Here is a 17,319-nt window from a genome sequence, read left to right as displayed (position 1 = left end):
CGCCTATCGGCAGCCCAGGCAGAAGGCTGGGTTTCCAATGGACGTAGTGGTTGACCGCTGAAGTCGGGTCGCGTCCGAGTGTTTGTTTTGCAGACAGAGTATAATCATCATATACCGAAATAGTCTCCATCGATAGCCCTACTCGCTTATAATCTGGATCTATTAAATCTCATGCTCTTTGTATGTTTCCCTGTTATGCAGCACTCATTGACATCTAATGTGGCATGAGCCTTTCTTTGTGCGACTTTGACCCCTCCTTCCTTACGCTAACAGCCTAAGTGAACCCCGCCATTAAACAAACAGAGCAACTGGGTTGAGCATCCATCCATCGGATCTTGGCTAGGCCAAAATTCACGAATCATCTTCATACCGTAACTTAGATTTCGCTCTCCGCAAACGAAAACACCATACTATTCGAGTAGCCATTTATCCTCCAAACCTCGTGCGTTTGGCTCCTTCGACCGTTCTCGCGGCTCTTGCGGACATAAGCCGCCGCTAGCTCACATCATGAGCTTCGCCATCGAAGTCCCGGGTGATGCGAATCCGCTATCCTTGCAATCACTTTACCAGACGCTACAGTCTGCCACTTCACACGAATATGCGCAGCGTCAAGCGGCAGGCAACCAACTAACATCATGGGAGCTTCAGCCTGGCTACTACTCTTCCTTGCAGGTCGGTCTATCAGCAATTCCCAGGCTTTATACACGAATGCTGACCAACAATTAGGCCATTTATCTTGACAAGTCATTGGCGTACGAAGTCCGATTCCTTGCAATTATCCAACTTAAGAATGGCATCGATCGATATTGGCGGCTATACAACCAGGTCAAAAACAGCATCAAGTCGGAAGAGAAAAGCTTGATACGTTCGCGGTTGTTCCAAGGGTCCATCGAAGAGGAGCACTCAAATCTTGCTCTACACAATGCCTTGGTGGTAGCCAAAATCGTGAGGATCGATTATCCTGGGGAGTGGCCGGATGCTATGGGAAATATTATCGAACTCCTACGTTCGACACGAAACGGCGATCAAAGGCACCTACATGGTATCCTCGAGATTCTACTTCGCGTAGTCAAGGAACTGGGCACCGCACGAATGAGGAGGAACCAAACCGCTCTACAGTCTGTGACCCCAGAAATCGTTCACGTTCTGTCAGAGGTCTACTCAGAAAAGTCGCAGGCATGGATGGGCTTTCTTACTGGTGGCCCAGGAAACCAAGAAGAAGTTAACTTGGCCATGTTCAACAGCCTGCTTTCTCTTAGAGTACTGCGCCGACTTGTCATTATGGGCTACGAACAGCCCCATAGCGATAGCACAGTTGAGCAGTTCTGGACCTTGTCGCAAAACCAGTTCGGGCAGCTTCTCGGCTTCGTCAGCCATGACTCTACGGTTCCCACGAATTACCAAGATATTGTGGGCAAGCATTTGCTCCAATTTACCAAGCTACACATCGACATGGCTGAGCAGCATGCCGCCAGTTTTGTGTTCCTTCCCAACTCCATTCCCTTGGTACAGTCATACTGGGAACTGGTCGCCAAATTTGCGGAGGTTTTTGACAAGTCGGGTGGTATCCGACAAGGCCCTTCAGAGACTGGGTCTGCAAAGTCCAAGGTCGAAGGCCCCGTGCTAGAAAGGTTGGCTCTCAAAGGACTTCTGCTCCTTAGATCATGCGTTCGAATAGCCTTCCAATCAGTCCAAACATTTAGATGGAGAAGTCAGGAAACTAAGGCCGACCAAGAAAGGGCGAAGAATCTTGTCAAATCCGAACTTCTAAAGCCCGATCTTGTTATCCAAATCGTTAACTCCATCATTACCCATCTTTTTGTCTTCCGCAAGTCGGATCTTGAAGGCTGGGAGGAGGATCCAGAAGAGTGGGAACAGCAGGAACAGAGCGAAGGCAATGCTTATGAATGGGAAGTACGGCCATGCGCTGAAAAGCTGTTCCTCGATCTTCTCACAAACTACAAGGACTTACTAGTCCCACCACTGCTGTCATACTTCCAAACAGCGCAAGACCCCCAGGCTGACATCGCCACCAAAGAAGCTGTATATACTGCAATGGGCCTTGCGGCTGCTCACGTCCATCATGTCTTTGACTTTGATGCTGTTCTGGCTTCCACAATTGTCAATGATGCTCGTCTACAGGGCGGCCTCTGCAAGGTGTTGCGCAGGCGAATCGCCATTCTTGTGAGTCAATGGGCGCCTGTCAAACTAGATGACTCTAGTCGGCCGATAGTCTACCAAATTTACCGTCATTTCCTCAACCCTGATGACGAGACCAATGATGTAGTGGTCAGAATCACTGCGGCTCGTCAATTGCGCTGGATCGCCGATGAGCTTGACTTCAATGTCGATGCCTTCTTGCCTTATACATCCGATGTTCTGTCCCAGCTCATCGACCTTGTTCAAAATGTCGAAGTTGACGAAACCAAGCTGGCGATCTTGGAGTCTATTCGAATTCTGGTCCAACGTATGGAAGATCAAGTGTCACAGTTTGGAGACCAACTCATGTCTGCTCTTCCGAGAGTCTGGGAGAATTCAGGCGCTGAAGAATACATGATTAAGCAGGCAGTCACCTCAATCTTCGCGGCTCTCGTTATGAGCATGGGCCCTGACTCTCAGAGGTATCAACATTTTATGTTACCGCTGCTCTCTGAGGCAGCTCGCCGGGGGTCGGACCTGCATCTCCATCTCATCGATGAATCTTTGGAACTATGGAACAACATTCTTATGCAGAGTCACGCTCCGCTGGCTCCTGAATTGGTCAACCTCGCTGAGCTTGCGCTTCCCCTCCTGGAGTATGATAGTGAAACGGCTTCTTTGGCTTTGCAAGCTGTCGAGTCTTATATCCTCCTCGCTCCCGCATCTGTCCTGGAGGATAGGCTGCGTCGCCCAACCTTGAACGCTCTGGCTAATATCCTAGATTCTAAGAGTAGGGAGCAAGTGCGTCTTGGTACGAGCTGCATCGAGAACCTCATTCGCGCTGCAGTCGAACTTGGTGGCTCTACTGGTGTATCGGTCATTCTCCAGGACATGGTCGAAATCGGTTTCATGAACAAAATACTTGGGAACCTTCGCGACGCTTGGGAATCGCATCAGACTACTGGCCCTAATAGGAAGGTCAGCAAGCTGAGCACAATCACCGAGACAGACTACTTCGCAATCTTGGCACGCCTTGCACTTTCGGAGCCTACTCTCTTTACCCAGATGCTGACCAATATGGGTTCTCTGGATCAAGTCTGGTCATGGCTATCAGAGGAGTGGTTTACGCATATGTCTGGCATAGATCATATCGAGCGACAGAAGCTTTACCTTTTGGGTTTGACAAGACTTCTAGAACTGCCTTCGCCTGTGCAAGAACTGGTGCTGAGCAAGCTTCAACAATACTTCGACATGTGGATCAATGTGATTTCCGAGCTGCAGGACGGCGTTGTCAACGGCACTGATACCCTTATCTGGGGTCCGCTGGAGCCAACCGAATATGATACCCCTAAGACGATCGCTGAGTCCAATATGTCCGCCAAGGACCCCATACACACTGTCCACGCTTTCGACTTTGTCAAGTTACGTCTTCAGGATCTGGTGAACAGAGTTGGAGGAGAACAAGCTTTCCAGGAGCAGTGGGCGGCCAATGTTGACAAAGATATTCTGGACAAATTCCAACAGATGGCGTCTGGAGTTCAGCAGCAACAAGAGTAGAAAATGAGCTTGACTCTACGACGCCTGGTTGGAATGGCCTTGTAAGAATGGAAGCGATAATCCGCAATAGCTTTATAGCAGAGTTAGATAGATCATTGATACCGAATTGGAATTAGACAACTGGAGGTTTTCTTCGGAAATTGACTTCGTTTGCTCAGAAACTGGCCAAGTGATATAGTGATATCTAGAAACTATTCGTGCATGTCTCTCCAGAAATGCCCCCTCCATCTATAGCTTGCTCTGTCCCTCCTCGGGTATCTTGATAACAACCTTTCCCCAGGTACCCCTACCACCAAGGGCCTTTAACGCAGCTCCAGTTCTCTCCAGACCAACAAACTCCTCGTCCGTGTACTCTGTACCCTTGAGCTTTCCCTCTTTCACAAGCCCCATGATGCCTTCCCAGACCTTGGGAATCATCTCCTTCTCATGGATGGAATAAGCGCCCCAGTGCAGTCCCACAATAGAGATGTTCTTCAGAAGAACCTTGTTCATCGCCACCTTTTCGATCTTGCCAGCAGCGAAGCCGATGACGAGAATGCGTCCGTTCCATGCTGTGCACTTGGTCGAGAGGTCGACTAGACCGACAGGATCGTACACGATGTCGACGCCACGGGAGTTTGGTGTCAATTTCTTGACCTGCGTGGGCCATGAAGCGTCGTTGTAAGAAATCACATGGTCGGCGCCATAGGACTTGGCAACGTCGAGCTTGTGCTGTGTCGAAGCTGTCGCAATGACAGTTGCGCCAAAGGCCTTGGCCACTGTTACGTATTAGCTTAAGTATACCCAATGTTGCGAACACTCATACCTTGAACAGCAGCGAGACCAACACCACCAGCCGCAGCATGGATAAGGACGTAATCGCCCTTCTTAATGTTCGCTCTCACAACTAGAGCACCATAACTTGTCGGCGCAGTGACAAACAGACCAGCAGCCTCCTTGAAAGACCAGCCATCGGGTACAGGCAGGAGAGTGTTCTCGGCAGCACAGATCTTGGTCGCAAAAGCACCCTGCGATGCGCCAAAGACACGCGATCCTACAGGAAACTTGGGGTTAGAGCCATTGCTAGGTGTGGCGACGACTGTGCCAGCGAATTCGGCGCCAGCAACCCAGGGAAATGCTGTATGGAATTAGTATCTGATAAGCTTATTTGTGCTGAATGACGTACGAGGTTGGTTCTGGTATTTTCCTTGGATCTGTAGAATGTCGAAAAAGTTGGCTGCTGCGGCGTGTACTTGAATGAGATACTGATCCGCTGAGGGTTTGGGATCGGGAAGGTCAGTGACCTGAAGTTGATCAGGGCCCTTATCAAATGTTAGTTAATGGTCAATTGGACGCTAGATAACAAGTTTACCTTGAGATATTCAGTGATTTGGATTCCGCGCATGATGAAGGTATTGAATATATGGTGATGCAATGAAATTCAGTCGCTAAAGTGATTGGGCAGCTCCAGGTACTAAAAGTGTTGTGATGAAAAATTACAGATGATGAAAAGAGGTTATAGGGAGGTTACAAAGACAAGATTTATTTAATAGCTGGCGTCGGGTACCTTGTTGCGGCAGCATGTTCCAGAGTCTGGGGTTACGCGGGGAAGACATCCATGAGCCGAGGCATCTTCCCCTGCGATCGGCCCCATCGTCACACCCCAGCTTCACTCAACTTTAGCACTACTTTCACTCAATACAATTATACCTTTATTGGTATTGAACACGCTGAAAATGATATTCTGTTTTGTCCTAACAACATAACCGAACCATGCTTCCGTAGGATATATCTATCCTAGTGCCAAACTGTATTAATCAAGTTGCTTGACTTATTCTCGTCACTCGTAATGCCACGCCTCGCTGAGTAGAGTGAATAAATCGTCTACTTAGAAGACCCAGAGTTAATTACCTGCAGTCTGTACTTCGACTATCCAGACAGAAGATGCTCGATAGCACCCTGGACGCTTCCACCACTTCGTCTCAAGGCGGCAACGTTTCGATCAAAGTCGAAAAATCCCATGTCGTTCAGTTGACGCAGTTGCTCAGCGTATCGCTCCTCCGGGGGTCTGTTATCAGCAGGCGCCGGGGGGCTCGCGCCCATTCCACCGCTACCAAACATTTGCATCATCTGCTGCATCATCTCCGGGTTCATACCGAAGGGGTTGTTGGCCTGGGCGCCTCCAGCGCCCCCCGCACCCGCACCGGGGAAGAGCGCTGCAAATGGGTTCGGGGGAGCCTGGCCAGTGGTCGAGCTCTGCTGTTCACCACCTTGGGCGGGTGTTGTTCCAGAAGTTTGCGCACCAGCCGCATTGTCAGTAGCGCCTTGGCTAGGAGTGTTGCCTGATCCTGTCTGTCCTTGCGGTTGAGCAGGGCTTCCATACATTTGGTTCAGAGCTTGAAGCTGCTGCATCATCTGTGAAAGATCAGGGGGGTTGCCTCCGCCTTGACCTCCCATCAAGCCTCCAAGTCCAAACAATGGGTTTTGTTGGCCAGAAGGTGTTTGGCCAGCATTGCCCTGGGCATCGCCGCTCGCTGCTCCTTGAGGTGTCGTGTCGGTAGCGCCAGGGGCAGGAAATCCACCAGCTCCTCCGCCCTGCATGTTTCGTTGCATGCGCATGGCTTGTGACATCATTTGAGGATCGGTCATCATCTGTCTCATCATTGGGGAGCTGATGATCTCGCGAGCGTTGGGTACATTTCGCAGCATAGGGTTCGATTCGATAAGCATGTTGATGAAATCAGGGTTGCTGAGGGCTTCGTTCATAGAGGATTGAACATTGGGATCGGACATGAGTCGCTGAATGCGTGCCTCATCCATAGGAGCACCCATCTGAAGGTATCTGTCAGCAAGTAGCCTCAGCATGGAAGGGGAAACACACGTACACCACCATCGGGTCCGAACATATCAAGTCCCGGAAGACCGTTTCCAAAACCGGCGTATCGTGCGCCTGTGAGACCAGCAAATGGCTGGTTCGCGGTACCTGCAGCCATGTTGGCCGGGGCAGGAGTAGCTGTGGAGGCACTGGCGGTGGGAGTTTGGTTAGGTTGTTGATTGCTGGCAGCGCTCTTGACCATGTGAATTGTGTTGTTAGTCTTAATCTTATATGTACTCAAGGCATCGTCGTTCTTCATGACCCGTCCGGAGTAAATAAGACGTTGGCGCTCAGGGGGGAGGTTCTCCATGTCCTCGGCGGCGAGCTTAGTTTTGAGATCGAGGACAGTCGCGGTGTCGCTCATGGTGATGGTGTGGGAGCCCTCGCCAGACTTCACCTTGAAGGTGATCTGGGTTTCGGTGCTCGATTCAGGATTGTCGGCCATGGTAGCGGTTGTGTTGTGCAAGACTGAAGATATGGCGTGTCGCGGCGCAACGAGACGAGACGAGGGGATTGAGAAGTGATAGCGGGGGGTTAGGCGGATGGAGCAAGAGCGGGGAGAGCTCTTGGATGATAGAGGACTAGACTATCGCAAGTGTTATGCTCAGCGTTATTCTGATAGCGGATATCGAAAAGATTATTAAGTTGTTAAGAAAGATGATCTTAACAAGTTTTCAGGAGGCGAAGTTGGAAGCAGGTGAACCCAAAGAAGCCCAGAGAAGAGAGGCAGGTCTAGTGTAGGATGGAACGCGGCGCAGGGAACCTAGGGAAGCCCGGCTCGGGTTGTACTGCGGTTGCCCAGCCCGTCAGGGTGTCAGAATGATTGGTCGTTGAGAGCCTAAGAGACAGAATTATGTGGTTATTTTAGGCGGATACAGGTGTGCACCTAGACTGAGTTATTTTGGCGTCTTAAGTGTTAATTATGTTACCCACCTGCCTGCTCCAGCTGTCATTAGTGACGTGGGGCAACTTTTTGGCTGAGGGTCTAGAGGGTGTCAGTACCAGGGTGCAATGACGCGCAGTGGAGAAGGGAATGTCAAGTCGATCAAGCAAGAATTGGAGAAGATCGAAAAGAGAAAGTGTTTTGTTGATGGAAATATTTTTGCTTTTTATGAATACCTATTAGTGACAGATCTTTCTCGGTATTGGAGTTGTTCCTCTTATTAGGTACCTATGAAAGGACATCTATCTCTCGTCTATTGACTTCATGACCAACGTCTATCTGGTTCCATCACCATCCACCATCTTCTGTAGCCAGATTACTCCTTGATCTAACCAAGTATGCATCATCTCGGAAGATAAATAAAATTGCTTCCTTTTTAACCGACGATGAGGACGTCATACAACTATTCTTCAATATTTACGTGCGGCATTTCATTGACTTTAGGCTGCAAATAAACGGGTGATTCAGGTACGATTGACTATTCAAGGTGGATGCATGGGTGGTTGTAAGCATGAAACGATCGAATAGACAAACCACTATCACGAATTAGGAGAATATTGCTTCATAACGGAGATTCAGTGAACAGTACCTATCTGAGTACATATGCCCAGTGTTTGTGCAACCACAACTGCATCGTCAAGTTCATCCAAAGTGATACTGCCTTTCATGATTTAGGGTAGCCAACTAGCGCTGTTGTGATGCTCAGTAAAGTAACATGGAACCTCACCTCAACTCATCACCTGCAATTATCACATTTGTTTCTGAAAACCATCGGACTCATCGTCAAAATGAACCAGATGAAACCCATGCCTGGATGATAATCTTACCTATCTCGTTTGACCTAACAACGAACACCTCGCTGATTTGACACACTGAGCTCAAGCCCATCATGATCCAAGGAATATTCTATGCCAGGTTCTTCCCTCAAGAAGGTAGTGAAACCTGTAATTCACATATATGAGCGTCCCTAATCATCTTATTAGGTCCCAAGATTGTCGCTCAGTCTCCTGCGGGCTGCATCACACCCGTAGAAGGCTCGACCAAACCTCCTCTCATCGACTTTGACGTGCTTCACGAGTACATCATTCCCAGACAGGCCTTCTGCAATCGCTACCTCAGCATCAACACGCCTGATGGAAAATACACCGTTCTAGGACATCCAGTGGTCATTCCTCACACAAAATACTCACGTAATGAATTCATCTTCAACTTCGGCCTCGTTCTCGACGCCGACGTGGACCATGTGCCGTATGAGCGCGTCGTCCGTGGTCTAGCTTCTACTTTCTCTGAGATGGAGAAGCAGAATGAGTATCTGAGCCAGAACGCGGAGACTAAAGGAGCTGGACGAAGGCCTATTGACAGTCTGTTGGAGATTGTCAAGGAGGATCTGGATAATTATGGAGAGTGCATGATTCCTGTTGGTAAGTTACCATGCGCTGTTGTGTAGACCTTATACTGACTATATACAGATGAGGCCAACACCATCAACATGAAGCTATTCCCTCACCATATTGACCCTCCAAGAGTTCGTGGCTGGCATGTCCCCGTACCAAAAGCCAAATTCGCCGACATTATTGACCCTACATGGGACCTCACTCTTCAAAAGGTCATATCTCATATCGATGGCGTCTCTGACGTTCGACGCATCGCCCACGCAGCTTCCGTCTCACTTGACCTAGCCAAAACCGCTCTCCGCCACCTTCTCTACTACGATACCATCCTTCTCCTTGACATGTTCTTCTTCAGTGCATGCTACGCACCCCGTCCTGGTATTCATGACTTCATTCGAAACGTTGACGGCATGGTAGATGAGTGTGCTGCGTATGTATCTCATGGCCGTGGCCTCGTAAGCAACTATCATCTCATCAAACTCATGTCCACGTTTACTCCTGGCAAATCCGTCATGGAATGGCTCAAAGGACACCAAGACGCAGGCTTCGAGGTTTTACGTTTTGTCGATGTCCGCAGGTTCGTCCAGTTTGGTGTCATTAAAGGCTGTATCTACAGAGTCCACAAATTCGTCGTCTCCAAGCAATACCTAGCTGCTTTGGCGTCTGGTCAGAGTCGGCCAATGCCAGGAGGAGATCCGCTGCAGAAGTATACAGATGGCTGTCACCATTTCGACCAGATCATCACAGAACAAAATTTGACGGACAGTGATATCATGGAGAAGCTGAAGAAGTTACCGGTTCCTAAGGGCGATCTAGCAGTCTTCTACAGATAAACAGAGTCAGGCGTGTCATACCCATCATGAGTTATATACATTTTACATCGTTTCTATGGTATCATGCGGATTACAATATAGTACAGTTTTATCTTACACGGCAAAGCTATGCCGATCTTTTGGAGCCTCTTTATTTGTCCTTGTTCCCACCTCTGGAGTTGTTTCGTTCGCGGATTTCTTGCTTGTCAGGGAGTTCAATGTTGGGGTTGTTGGCAACTCTGAGTCTGTCCCTTTGCCTTTCCGCCATTCTGGTAAGCTCCATGTCCGACAACTCCTGGCCGTCCTCTGCAACCTGTTTCTTGAGCTCCTCCTTTAGTCTGCGCATTTGGCCGGTGTAAGGCTGGCCAGGATAGATTTGACCACTCCTCTTAAACTCCTCATCATCGATTAGCTCGACAATGCGTACATTGTGCTTGCCCTTCCGCATGATGAGCATGCGCTCGTCAATAAGGAACTTCTTTGTCTCCTCGGGGAACCAAGCCTTCATAGGCGTCCAGGACAGGTTTCCAGGGACAAGGCCTCTCTTCTGACCAGGCTGAGCAGCGATATAAGCACCTTGCGCCGAGAGGAGGCGTTGGCCATCACTGCTGCTGGAAGCCAGACCGCATGCGTGAAGAATTTTGGCAGGCGAGGAATCCATAATGGAGCGGGGCAGTTGAATGTCGCTTCTCGGAGCAGTGTTGGGGGTAATAATACCGGATTCCTCCGTAGGCTCACCAACAATGCCGCGTGGCTTTGTGCCGAAGCGGAATTCATGCTGCTTGGCCTCCTGGACAGCCTTTTGTCCACCGTGGATGAGCGAGACGAACTCGAAAGCAAGAGCGTGTTGCGCTTTGCGCTCCGCGGGGTTGGCTCGGTGCTCTTCCATAAGCTTGGAAATCTTCTCCAAAGGCATGAAGGTGAATAGCTTGAGAAGCTTTTCGACCTCATCGTCTGAACGTCGGACAAAGTAACCATACAGATCGAAGGCTGTCGTCTTGAACTCATCAAGCCAAACAGCATTTCCTGCGCTCTTTCCGAATTTGGCACCAGAAGAGTCAGTCAGTAGAGGGACAGTGAATCCAACTGGCTCGTGGTCCCAGGTTGAAGGCATCTTCAGGTGAGGAGCCTCTTCGGTTTCGCGAATGGTCTTGAGAGCATCGATACCGGCGGTGATGTTGCCATACTGGTCAGAACCTCCGATCTGCATCTGAATACCGAGCTTGTTATACATATGCCAAAAGTCCCATCCCTGAAGGAGAGGGTACATAAATTCACCCAGTGACATTCCGTCACCCTCAGTCATCTTGCGCTTAACACTATAATACCGGGTTAGGTCTCGGAACAGCTGTTTCAAAGAATTGAGAAACTCACGTGTCTCTAGCCAACATAGGTCCAATTCTCGTATGTCTGGCTATCCTCTTGGCGAAGTCGTAGAGAGTGAGGTTTCCCAGCCACATGTTGTTGTTCAATAGCCGATGGGTGGCAGCCCAGTCCTTTTCGTAGCCGTACTTCTCCCTTAATACTTGTACATTTTGCCATATCTTGGTCAACTGGACGTGTATCTTGGTGATGTTCTTCGAAATATCTGCGTTGGAAAGAATCGCTCGGCTTTCAAGTCGGTCGGTAGGGTCACCAATGCGGGCAGTCGAGCCACCGATCAAGGTAACAGCAGGATGACCATGGAACCACAACCAGAACATGGGCATCATCGGTAGCAAGTGACCGACATGCATTGAGTCGGCGGTAGGATCAATACCGACATAGGATCCTATTCTCCTCACTCGCATAATCTCCTTGATCTTCTCGGGTGTACTGTAGTATAAGTTAGATATAGTGCTTTGAGCATCATGCCTAGTGTCGCATACCCTGCCACATCCTTGATATATCCTCTCTCTTCAAGAATGTCCCATGCGTGTGGGATCTCTCCGTTCTTGATCTTTTCGCCCTTCTCTTTCCATCTTGCTTCGGCCTCCGCAACTTTTTTGAGGTATGATGTCGCAATGAATCGAACCTGGGATCGTTGCCCACTAAGACATGTCGAATATATAGCAGGTCGTGTGGAGGGGAGCTTCGAGATGAGGGCGCGACTCGCCATGACTGAGGTTCAGAGCGAAGCGCTCAGTTCTTGATAAAATATTAAGAGCAGAAGTAAAAGACTGTTGACATGTGAAAATTCCAATCGTATTCAAACTCTACCCACGCTTGGAGAGCTTGAAGCTGCTAGTACCAAAAAAATCCCCAAGCGACGTCGGACGAGATCCATGTTCAAAAAAGTGTTAACCAATCATAAGTGATCGTGTCTAATTGACGTTTATTGGACCTTAGCGACCTCAAAGTATCCACACCACAGGGAAACCTTCGGGACGCAGCCAACCAATCACAAAAGATGTAATTCGAGATCCTCGGCAATGAGGCTGCTTCAGTTCCGGGTCGGTTTGAATTGAAGGATCTCATACATCATCAACTCTACTCCCGAGCCTCTCGAAGCAGCCACCAATTGAGTGCCGCGACAACACCACAAGAATTCAAAAAAGACTTCAAAATGGCCTCAATTGCGCGTTCCTCTCTGCTTAGGCAGACCGCTATGGCCTCTCGATTGGCCACTGCTGCTGCCCCCGCGACCCGAAGCGCTTTCATGCCTAGCATCCGAACTCAGGTTAAGGGTGTTGCTGCTTTCCACAACACTACTCGACGATCTGCTATCCTCCCTCCCGGACCTCGTATGTTATATCATTGTTCAAAGGTTAATGATTCTTGCTGACTGGAACCTGCAGAGCGCATTGAGGGTGGTGGTACGAAACGACTTTCCCAGAAGCTTGATCGCAACTCGACTGGCTTCACATGATAGACATCTCGATAGCTAACACTTTAACCTACAGTCAACGACCCTGCGCCCATCCCCGAGCCCAACTCCGCCCACGGTTCCTACCACTGGACCTTCGAGCGTCTCCTCGCCGCCGGCCTCGTCCCCTTGACCGTCGCTCCCTTCGCTGCTGGTTCTCTCAACCCTACTCTCGACGCCATCCTCTGCAGTGTCCTCCTCCTCCACTCCCACATGGGCTTCCAGCAGGTCGTCATCGACTACATTCCCTCAAGGACCTACCCTGGTCTCCGCAAGACCTTCAACTGGCTCCTCAACATCGCTACCGTCCTTGTCGGCGTGGGACTGTACGAGTTCGAGACCAACGACGTTGGTATCACCGAGGCTGTTCGACGAGTCTGGAAGGCGTAAGTTGGTAGATGGGTTGATTGATGTATGTGTATGAAGGAAGCATATTATTGGTAGTATTACTTGTCGCGCAGGGTTGTGACCGCGGACACCTGTATAGAAAAATTTCCCTTGAGTTATTGAAGATTACGTCAATTTTATATAAGACGATTCTCTTTTTCACCCACCAGGAACTACGCGATTGTTGTCTTGAATCTGCTTCATAGCGCTCCAGGGACGCTACTGACATTCACATCATAAACTAATATGACTATCAAAAATTAGAAGAATCGGAGTGCGCCAAGGCAATTGTTTTACTATTTCAATTTAACGATATGTTTGGTTCTAATTCCAGTGTTAACTCCATCATTACAGACCAATTTCAGTTCGCATGATCAAATAGTTAGTGATGTGATCTCAGATCCTCCAGCTCGATCCATCTCAGGTGTAGGAGGCGGCAAGTTCTCAGACTTTGTGCAGATCCAGCAACTGGCATACATGTTGACTCGATCAATGCAAGCTCCGTCGATGCGAGCGCCGTGTCGCTTGGGAGTGAAGCCGTGGCTTTCAAACTCCTTGATATACCAAGGAGTCAAAGCAGAAGAACGAAGGAGGACACGGCCACCCATTGCCAACGCCCGGTTCAGCTTTGTAATCTGAGCAGCAGCGGCACGAGATCCGGTATCAAACCAGTCCATGCTGTCCATGACAACAGCAACAGTCAAAGTGCCAGGAGTAATGCGCGCGATAACTTCCTCGAGCTCATCGGTGTGGATGCGAAGGCCGTCAAGAGCGTTGGGACGAGAGAGCTTTGCATGGGCACGGGGACTGAGATAGTCAGGATGACACTTGGGTGAGAATTTGCCATCCATGCAGACATAGTAGTAAGGGTTGTCAGCAGCGATGTGAGTCTCCTCAGCAACAGGATCGAGAGTGTTGACCATATAGTGCCAGATGGCGTGGGAGCGAGTATTCTTAGCAGTGGGCTTGGGGCCCTTGACCAAGTCCGAGTCAGCATGATCAGCCTCAATCATGGCCAACTGGTTCTTGGGAACACCAAGTGCAGCCCAGAGGAAGCTCTCCTGAGACACAACCAAGTTGCAAACAAGCTTAGATAGAAGTGCAGGGCGAATCTTGTGGCGCCAAATTTCTCGCTGTTCGTTAAGAGTCTTGGCTTCAAGTAGCTGCTTCACAGCCTTCTGCAGACCAAAGAGTCTAGCGATCCAGCGGAAAACACGAATGGCGTGACGCGAACCACCAGTGTCGTAGAGACCATGGCCACTGCTGTTCTGAAAGACGTGGACGTTCTTGAGCCAATATTGGAATGCACGACCAGAGAGATGAGGAGAGAGTTTTGTGATAAGGAGCTCACGGAACTGAGGATGCTTGCCATCACCGAAGATCTTCCAGAAATCCTCATAGGGGAGGGCAGTATATGAAGCTGCCTTGAGTTCAAGCAGATGGTTTTGTGTGGGGTTCAGATCAACGGCATGGACACGAGCGGGGCTCTGAAGGAGGTACGAGAGGATGTTATCGCCAGCGGAAGTAATAGCAAGGACCTTATCATCGGCACCCAGCTTCAAGAGACGCTCGTCGACACGGGTGTCTTCCCATGTGAAAGCATAGATATACTCGTCCTTGAACTGAGTATGCTTGGGAAGCTGCTCATCGTAGTAGATGCGCCAGTGGTGGTTCTGGTAGAAGAACGATGGCAGTGGTAGGTTCGAGGAAAGATTTGAAACAGCAGTGAGGAATGCCTTCGAACGAATTTCGGGGGCTGATCTCTCGATGGCACGAGTCAAGGCATCTCCATGGTTAGCAGGATACAGGTAGGGAGACTCAGTGACCAAAGCATCAATGCGCTCAACAATCTCATGGGGGAGACTGGATGACGAGAAAGGCTTCTTGTGGCATCCAAGCCAGATGTAGTAAGGAATGGCTCCCAATCCCTTGTTACGGGTGTTGACGTTGAGGACAGTGCCAAACTTGTACTCGAGGTAGTCTCGACGACTAGGCTCGAGGCCAACTCGGTCGAGATCGAACCAGGATCGCCAGAAGCTTCGCGACAAGAAGTTGACATGACGATCCACAAGCCCGCCAGTGTAGTTTCGGAAGGCAAAGTCGACCTTGTTCTGTACATAGAAGTCTACAACACCCATGATACCTTGAGGTGACAGGAGAGAAGTGACAGAGTCGATAACGGAGTAGTAATCAGGCTGGTATACAATTAGCACTTGATCAAGGGACTAACCCGGTAAGCTTACGATCATGGACAGACTGTATGACATGGTGATCAAGTCTGCTCCGCCAAAGTCGGGACGTGGCTTATCAAAGTAGCTCAAAGCTGGAGAACGGGGAGGAACTGGCTTCGAAGGCATTCCAGATTCATAATCTTCAAGACGAAACTTGCGAGCATCCTCGCAAACAACCTTGACATTCTTCCAGCCAAGGCGTTCAAATCGCTTCCGCGCCACCTCGCAGAGAGACGGGGAGAAGTCAACGATGTATACGCTAGAGAAGAAGGTAGGGACATCGACGAATGCGCCCATGGCCTCAATGTTGAAGCCAGTACCGCCGCCAATCTAAGCAATGGATGTCAGCTATTGTTGAAACATTCTGGTGTTCAATTACAACTCACGTCTATCCAAATTCGCTTAGTCTTGTTGCCATCTTTAGAGGCAGTTTCCTTTAGCTTTGCCTGCATCTGTGCGGCGACAAGAGCCAACATATCCTCGCGACCACGGAGGAGGACCTTTCGAGTAGCATCATAAGCACCGGCTTGCTTCTTGTAGAAGCTCTCAAGGGCATCTTGCTGGTTGCCCTTGGAGTCACCCTGGTGGGGTTTGAGGAAAGAAGAATAAAAGAAGAGGAAGAAGGACCTGATTAAGCCGGGGGCCTCGTCCTGACTCTTGCTGGAGAAGAGTGAGCTAAGGCCAACGATACTCAGCGCTGTCGTGATGATACAAGCGATAAGAGACTGGGCGTTGGCCAAAGATAACATGTTACCACCCTAGTAATCCGGTTAACTGGGAAAACTGATGAGGAGAGAAGGGAGAGCGTACATGAGAAGCCATGGTACTCTCTCATTGTATGCCGAGAGAACAAGTGTTGAAAGAAGGGAGCTATGTAAGCTGTGTTGAAACCAGTTCACACGATCAAGTTGAAGATGACAGGAAATCAGAAAACAAGAACGAGACAAGCCAGGGATATATACGTCGGCACACTCGAGCAAACACGGAAACAGATCTGGAACTCAATTCGGCAACGATGGTCTCGGCAGAAAGGCCATGACGCCTCATGCACATGTCTTCGACGAGAATTGACTTGCTCTTGACTGCAGGACCCTGTTGATCTACTAAACCCCACTAGATAGTCATGATAATCCCGCCATCAGTGTTCATTCTAGGCATGAGCCTAGAGGTGGGTAATGGGGGTGGGAGCCAATAAGTGAAGCACATGTTCGTGGTTGATAGAGTCCCAGGGGTCTTGCAAGGCTGCGGCGGCGGTAGACATGTGCCATCCTTCGTTCGCTATGAAGAGTTGGTACTCCCTATAGCGTGTGAGTGGGGTATAAGTTGGTATTGGTTTCAACTCTTTAGAGACGACGATCTCTGGCTTGTGAAGTCGAAGATGATGAGACCCCTTGAATATGGATGGTCATGACACGAAGGAGAGTCGTCGACTGTCCCAATATTTCAATGAATTGGCTCTTGATCTGAAAGAAATATACCCATGATATCTCCCAATTGAGATATAAATGTCAGCATTCTGCAATTCTTTGTTTGCTTAGATGAACCATGCTTGGAGTTTTCGTATTAGTCGGTCGTTCCAAGTTGCAAGTCCAGGAACCAATCAGAGAAGAGCAGCCCACCACATGTAGAATTCAACACCAGTGTAAGGATACCTACAACAGCCTCTACGATTGTAGTGAAAGTGGCATAAACAGTAGAAACGTTCTTCGTGGCAATAAAGAAAGGACCAATTGAGTTACACGGGAGTTATCGGTTGTTCCAACCCTTCTGATGTCTGCGTAGGGAATTGCTGTCGTCGAATAACAATAGATAGAGAACAAGCGCTCCGACGAGCCGGAATAACACGCTCCTGCTTATGAAAACAGTCCGAAACTTACCATAGTATAACAAAAAATACTTGATAAGCTCAAACCTCAGCGACTCGAAGGCATCTTACGGGATGTTTAAACGTAAGTCCAGGTTGGCGCAGATGTGTAGTGCCAGAATTGCTTAAGCAGAATTGATACTGGTTATGTGAAGAGCATTATCAAAACAAGTCTGGCTACCGACGTATTCCATCATTCGCATTGTCGCGCTCTTGATATAAACCACTGGTGGCAGCGTCAGATTGATGTTTGTTTATCCTTTCGCCGTGGCCTGGTCGAGGTGTCTTGTTCCTTG

The 17,319-nt window shown here is 49.3% G+C and overlaps 7 protein-coding genes across 7 annotated transcripts; 3 read left to right on the top strand and 4 right to left on the bottom strand.

The window, feature by feature from the left end:
- Positions 1-507: 507 nt before the first annotated feature.
- On the top strand, positions 508-3,696 carry FIESC28_03705 (uncharacterized protein; the record flags this gene model as incomplete). Its single annotated transcript, XM_031157854.1, has 2 exons — positions 508-672; positions 727-3,696. 2 exons carry the CDS (start codon positions 508-510, stop codon positions 3,694-3,696), a joined length of 3,135 nt encoding a protein of 1,044 aa, XP_031018114.1.
- Positions 3,697-3,924: 228 nt separating this feature from the next.
- FIESC28_03704 (uncharacterized protein) lies at positions 3,925-5,080 on the bottom strand (the record flags this gene model as incomplete). Its single annotated transcript, XM_031157853.1, has 4 exons — positions 3,925-4,454; positions 4,502-4,813; positions 4,862-4,997; positions 5,048-5,080. 4 exons carry the CDS (start codon positions 5,078-5,080, stop codon positions 3,925-3,927), a joined length of 1,011 nt encoding a protein of 336 aa, XP_031018113.1.
- A 524-nt stretch (positions 5,081-5,604) lies between these two features.
- On the bottom strand, positions 5,605-6,995 carry FIESC28_03703 (uncharacterized protein; the record flags this gene model as incomplete). Its single annotated transcript, XM_031157852.1, has 2 exons — positions 5,605-6,507; positions 6,561-6,995. 2 exons carry the CDS (start codon positions 6,993-6,995, stop codon positions 5,605-5,607), a joined length of 1,338 nt encoding a protein of 445 aa, XP_031018112.1.
- A 1,387-nt stretch (positions 6,996-8,382) lies between these two features.
- Positions 8,383-9,717, top strand: FIESC28_03702 (uncharacterized protein; the record flags this gene model as incomplete). Its single annotated transcript, XM_031157851.1, has 3 exons — positions 8,383-8,425; positions 8,477-8,914; positions 8,963-9,717. The coding sequence occupies 3 exons, from the start codon at positions 8,383-8,385 to the stop codon at positions 9,715-9,717; spliced, it is 1,236 nt and encodes a 411-aa protein (XP_031018111.1).
- Positions 9,718-9,847: 130 nt separating this feature from the next.
- FIESC28_03701 (uncharacterized protein) lies at positions 9,848-11,794 on the bottom strand (the record flags this gene model as incomplete). The annotated part of the gene is made up of 3 exons (XM_031157850.1): positions 9,848-11,015; positions 11,071-11,511; positions 11,565-11,794. 3 exons carry the CDS (start codon positions 11,792-11,794, stop codon positions 9,848-9,850), a joined length of 1,839 nt encoding a protein of 612 aa, XP_031018110.1.
- Positions 11,795-12,241: 447 nt separating this feature from the next.
- On the top strand, positions 12,242-12,931 carry FIESC28_03700 (uncharacterized protein; the record flags this gene model as incomplete). The annotated part of the gene is made up of 3 exons (XM_031157849.1): positions 12,242-12,419; positions 12,474-12,491; positions 12,579-12,931. 3 exons carry the CDS (start codon positions 12,242-12,244, stop codon positions 12,929-12,931), a joined length of 549 nt encoding a protein of 182 aa, XP_031018109.1.
- A 371-nt stretch (positions 12,932-13,302) lies between these two features.
- FIESC28_03699 (uncharacterized protein) lies at positions 13,303-15,981 on the bottom strand (the record flags this gene model as incomplete). Its single annotated transcript, XM_031157848.1, has 4 exons — positions 13,303-15,123; positions 15,172-15,489; positions 15,546-15,917; positions 15,970-15,981. The coding sequence occupies 4 exons, from the start codon at positions 15,979-15,981 to the stop codon at positions 13,303-13,305; spliced, it is 2,523 nt and encodes an 840-aa protein (XP_031018108.1).
- Between the last annotated feature and the right edge of the window lie 1,338 nt (positions 15,982-17,319).

Source organism: Fusarium coffeatum (genome assembly GCF_003316985.1).
Source record: "Fusarium coffeatum strain FIESC_28 chromosome Unknown BRIP53273_contig_77, whole genome shotgun sequence".
Classification (NCBI taxonomy): Eukaryota; Fungi; Ascomycota; class Sordariomycetes; order Hypocreales; family Nectriaceae; genus Fusarium; species Fusarium coffeatum.
The sequence above is the reverse complement of the archived record's forward strand: the minus strand, read 5'-3'. Positions and strand labels throughout refer to the sequence as shown.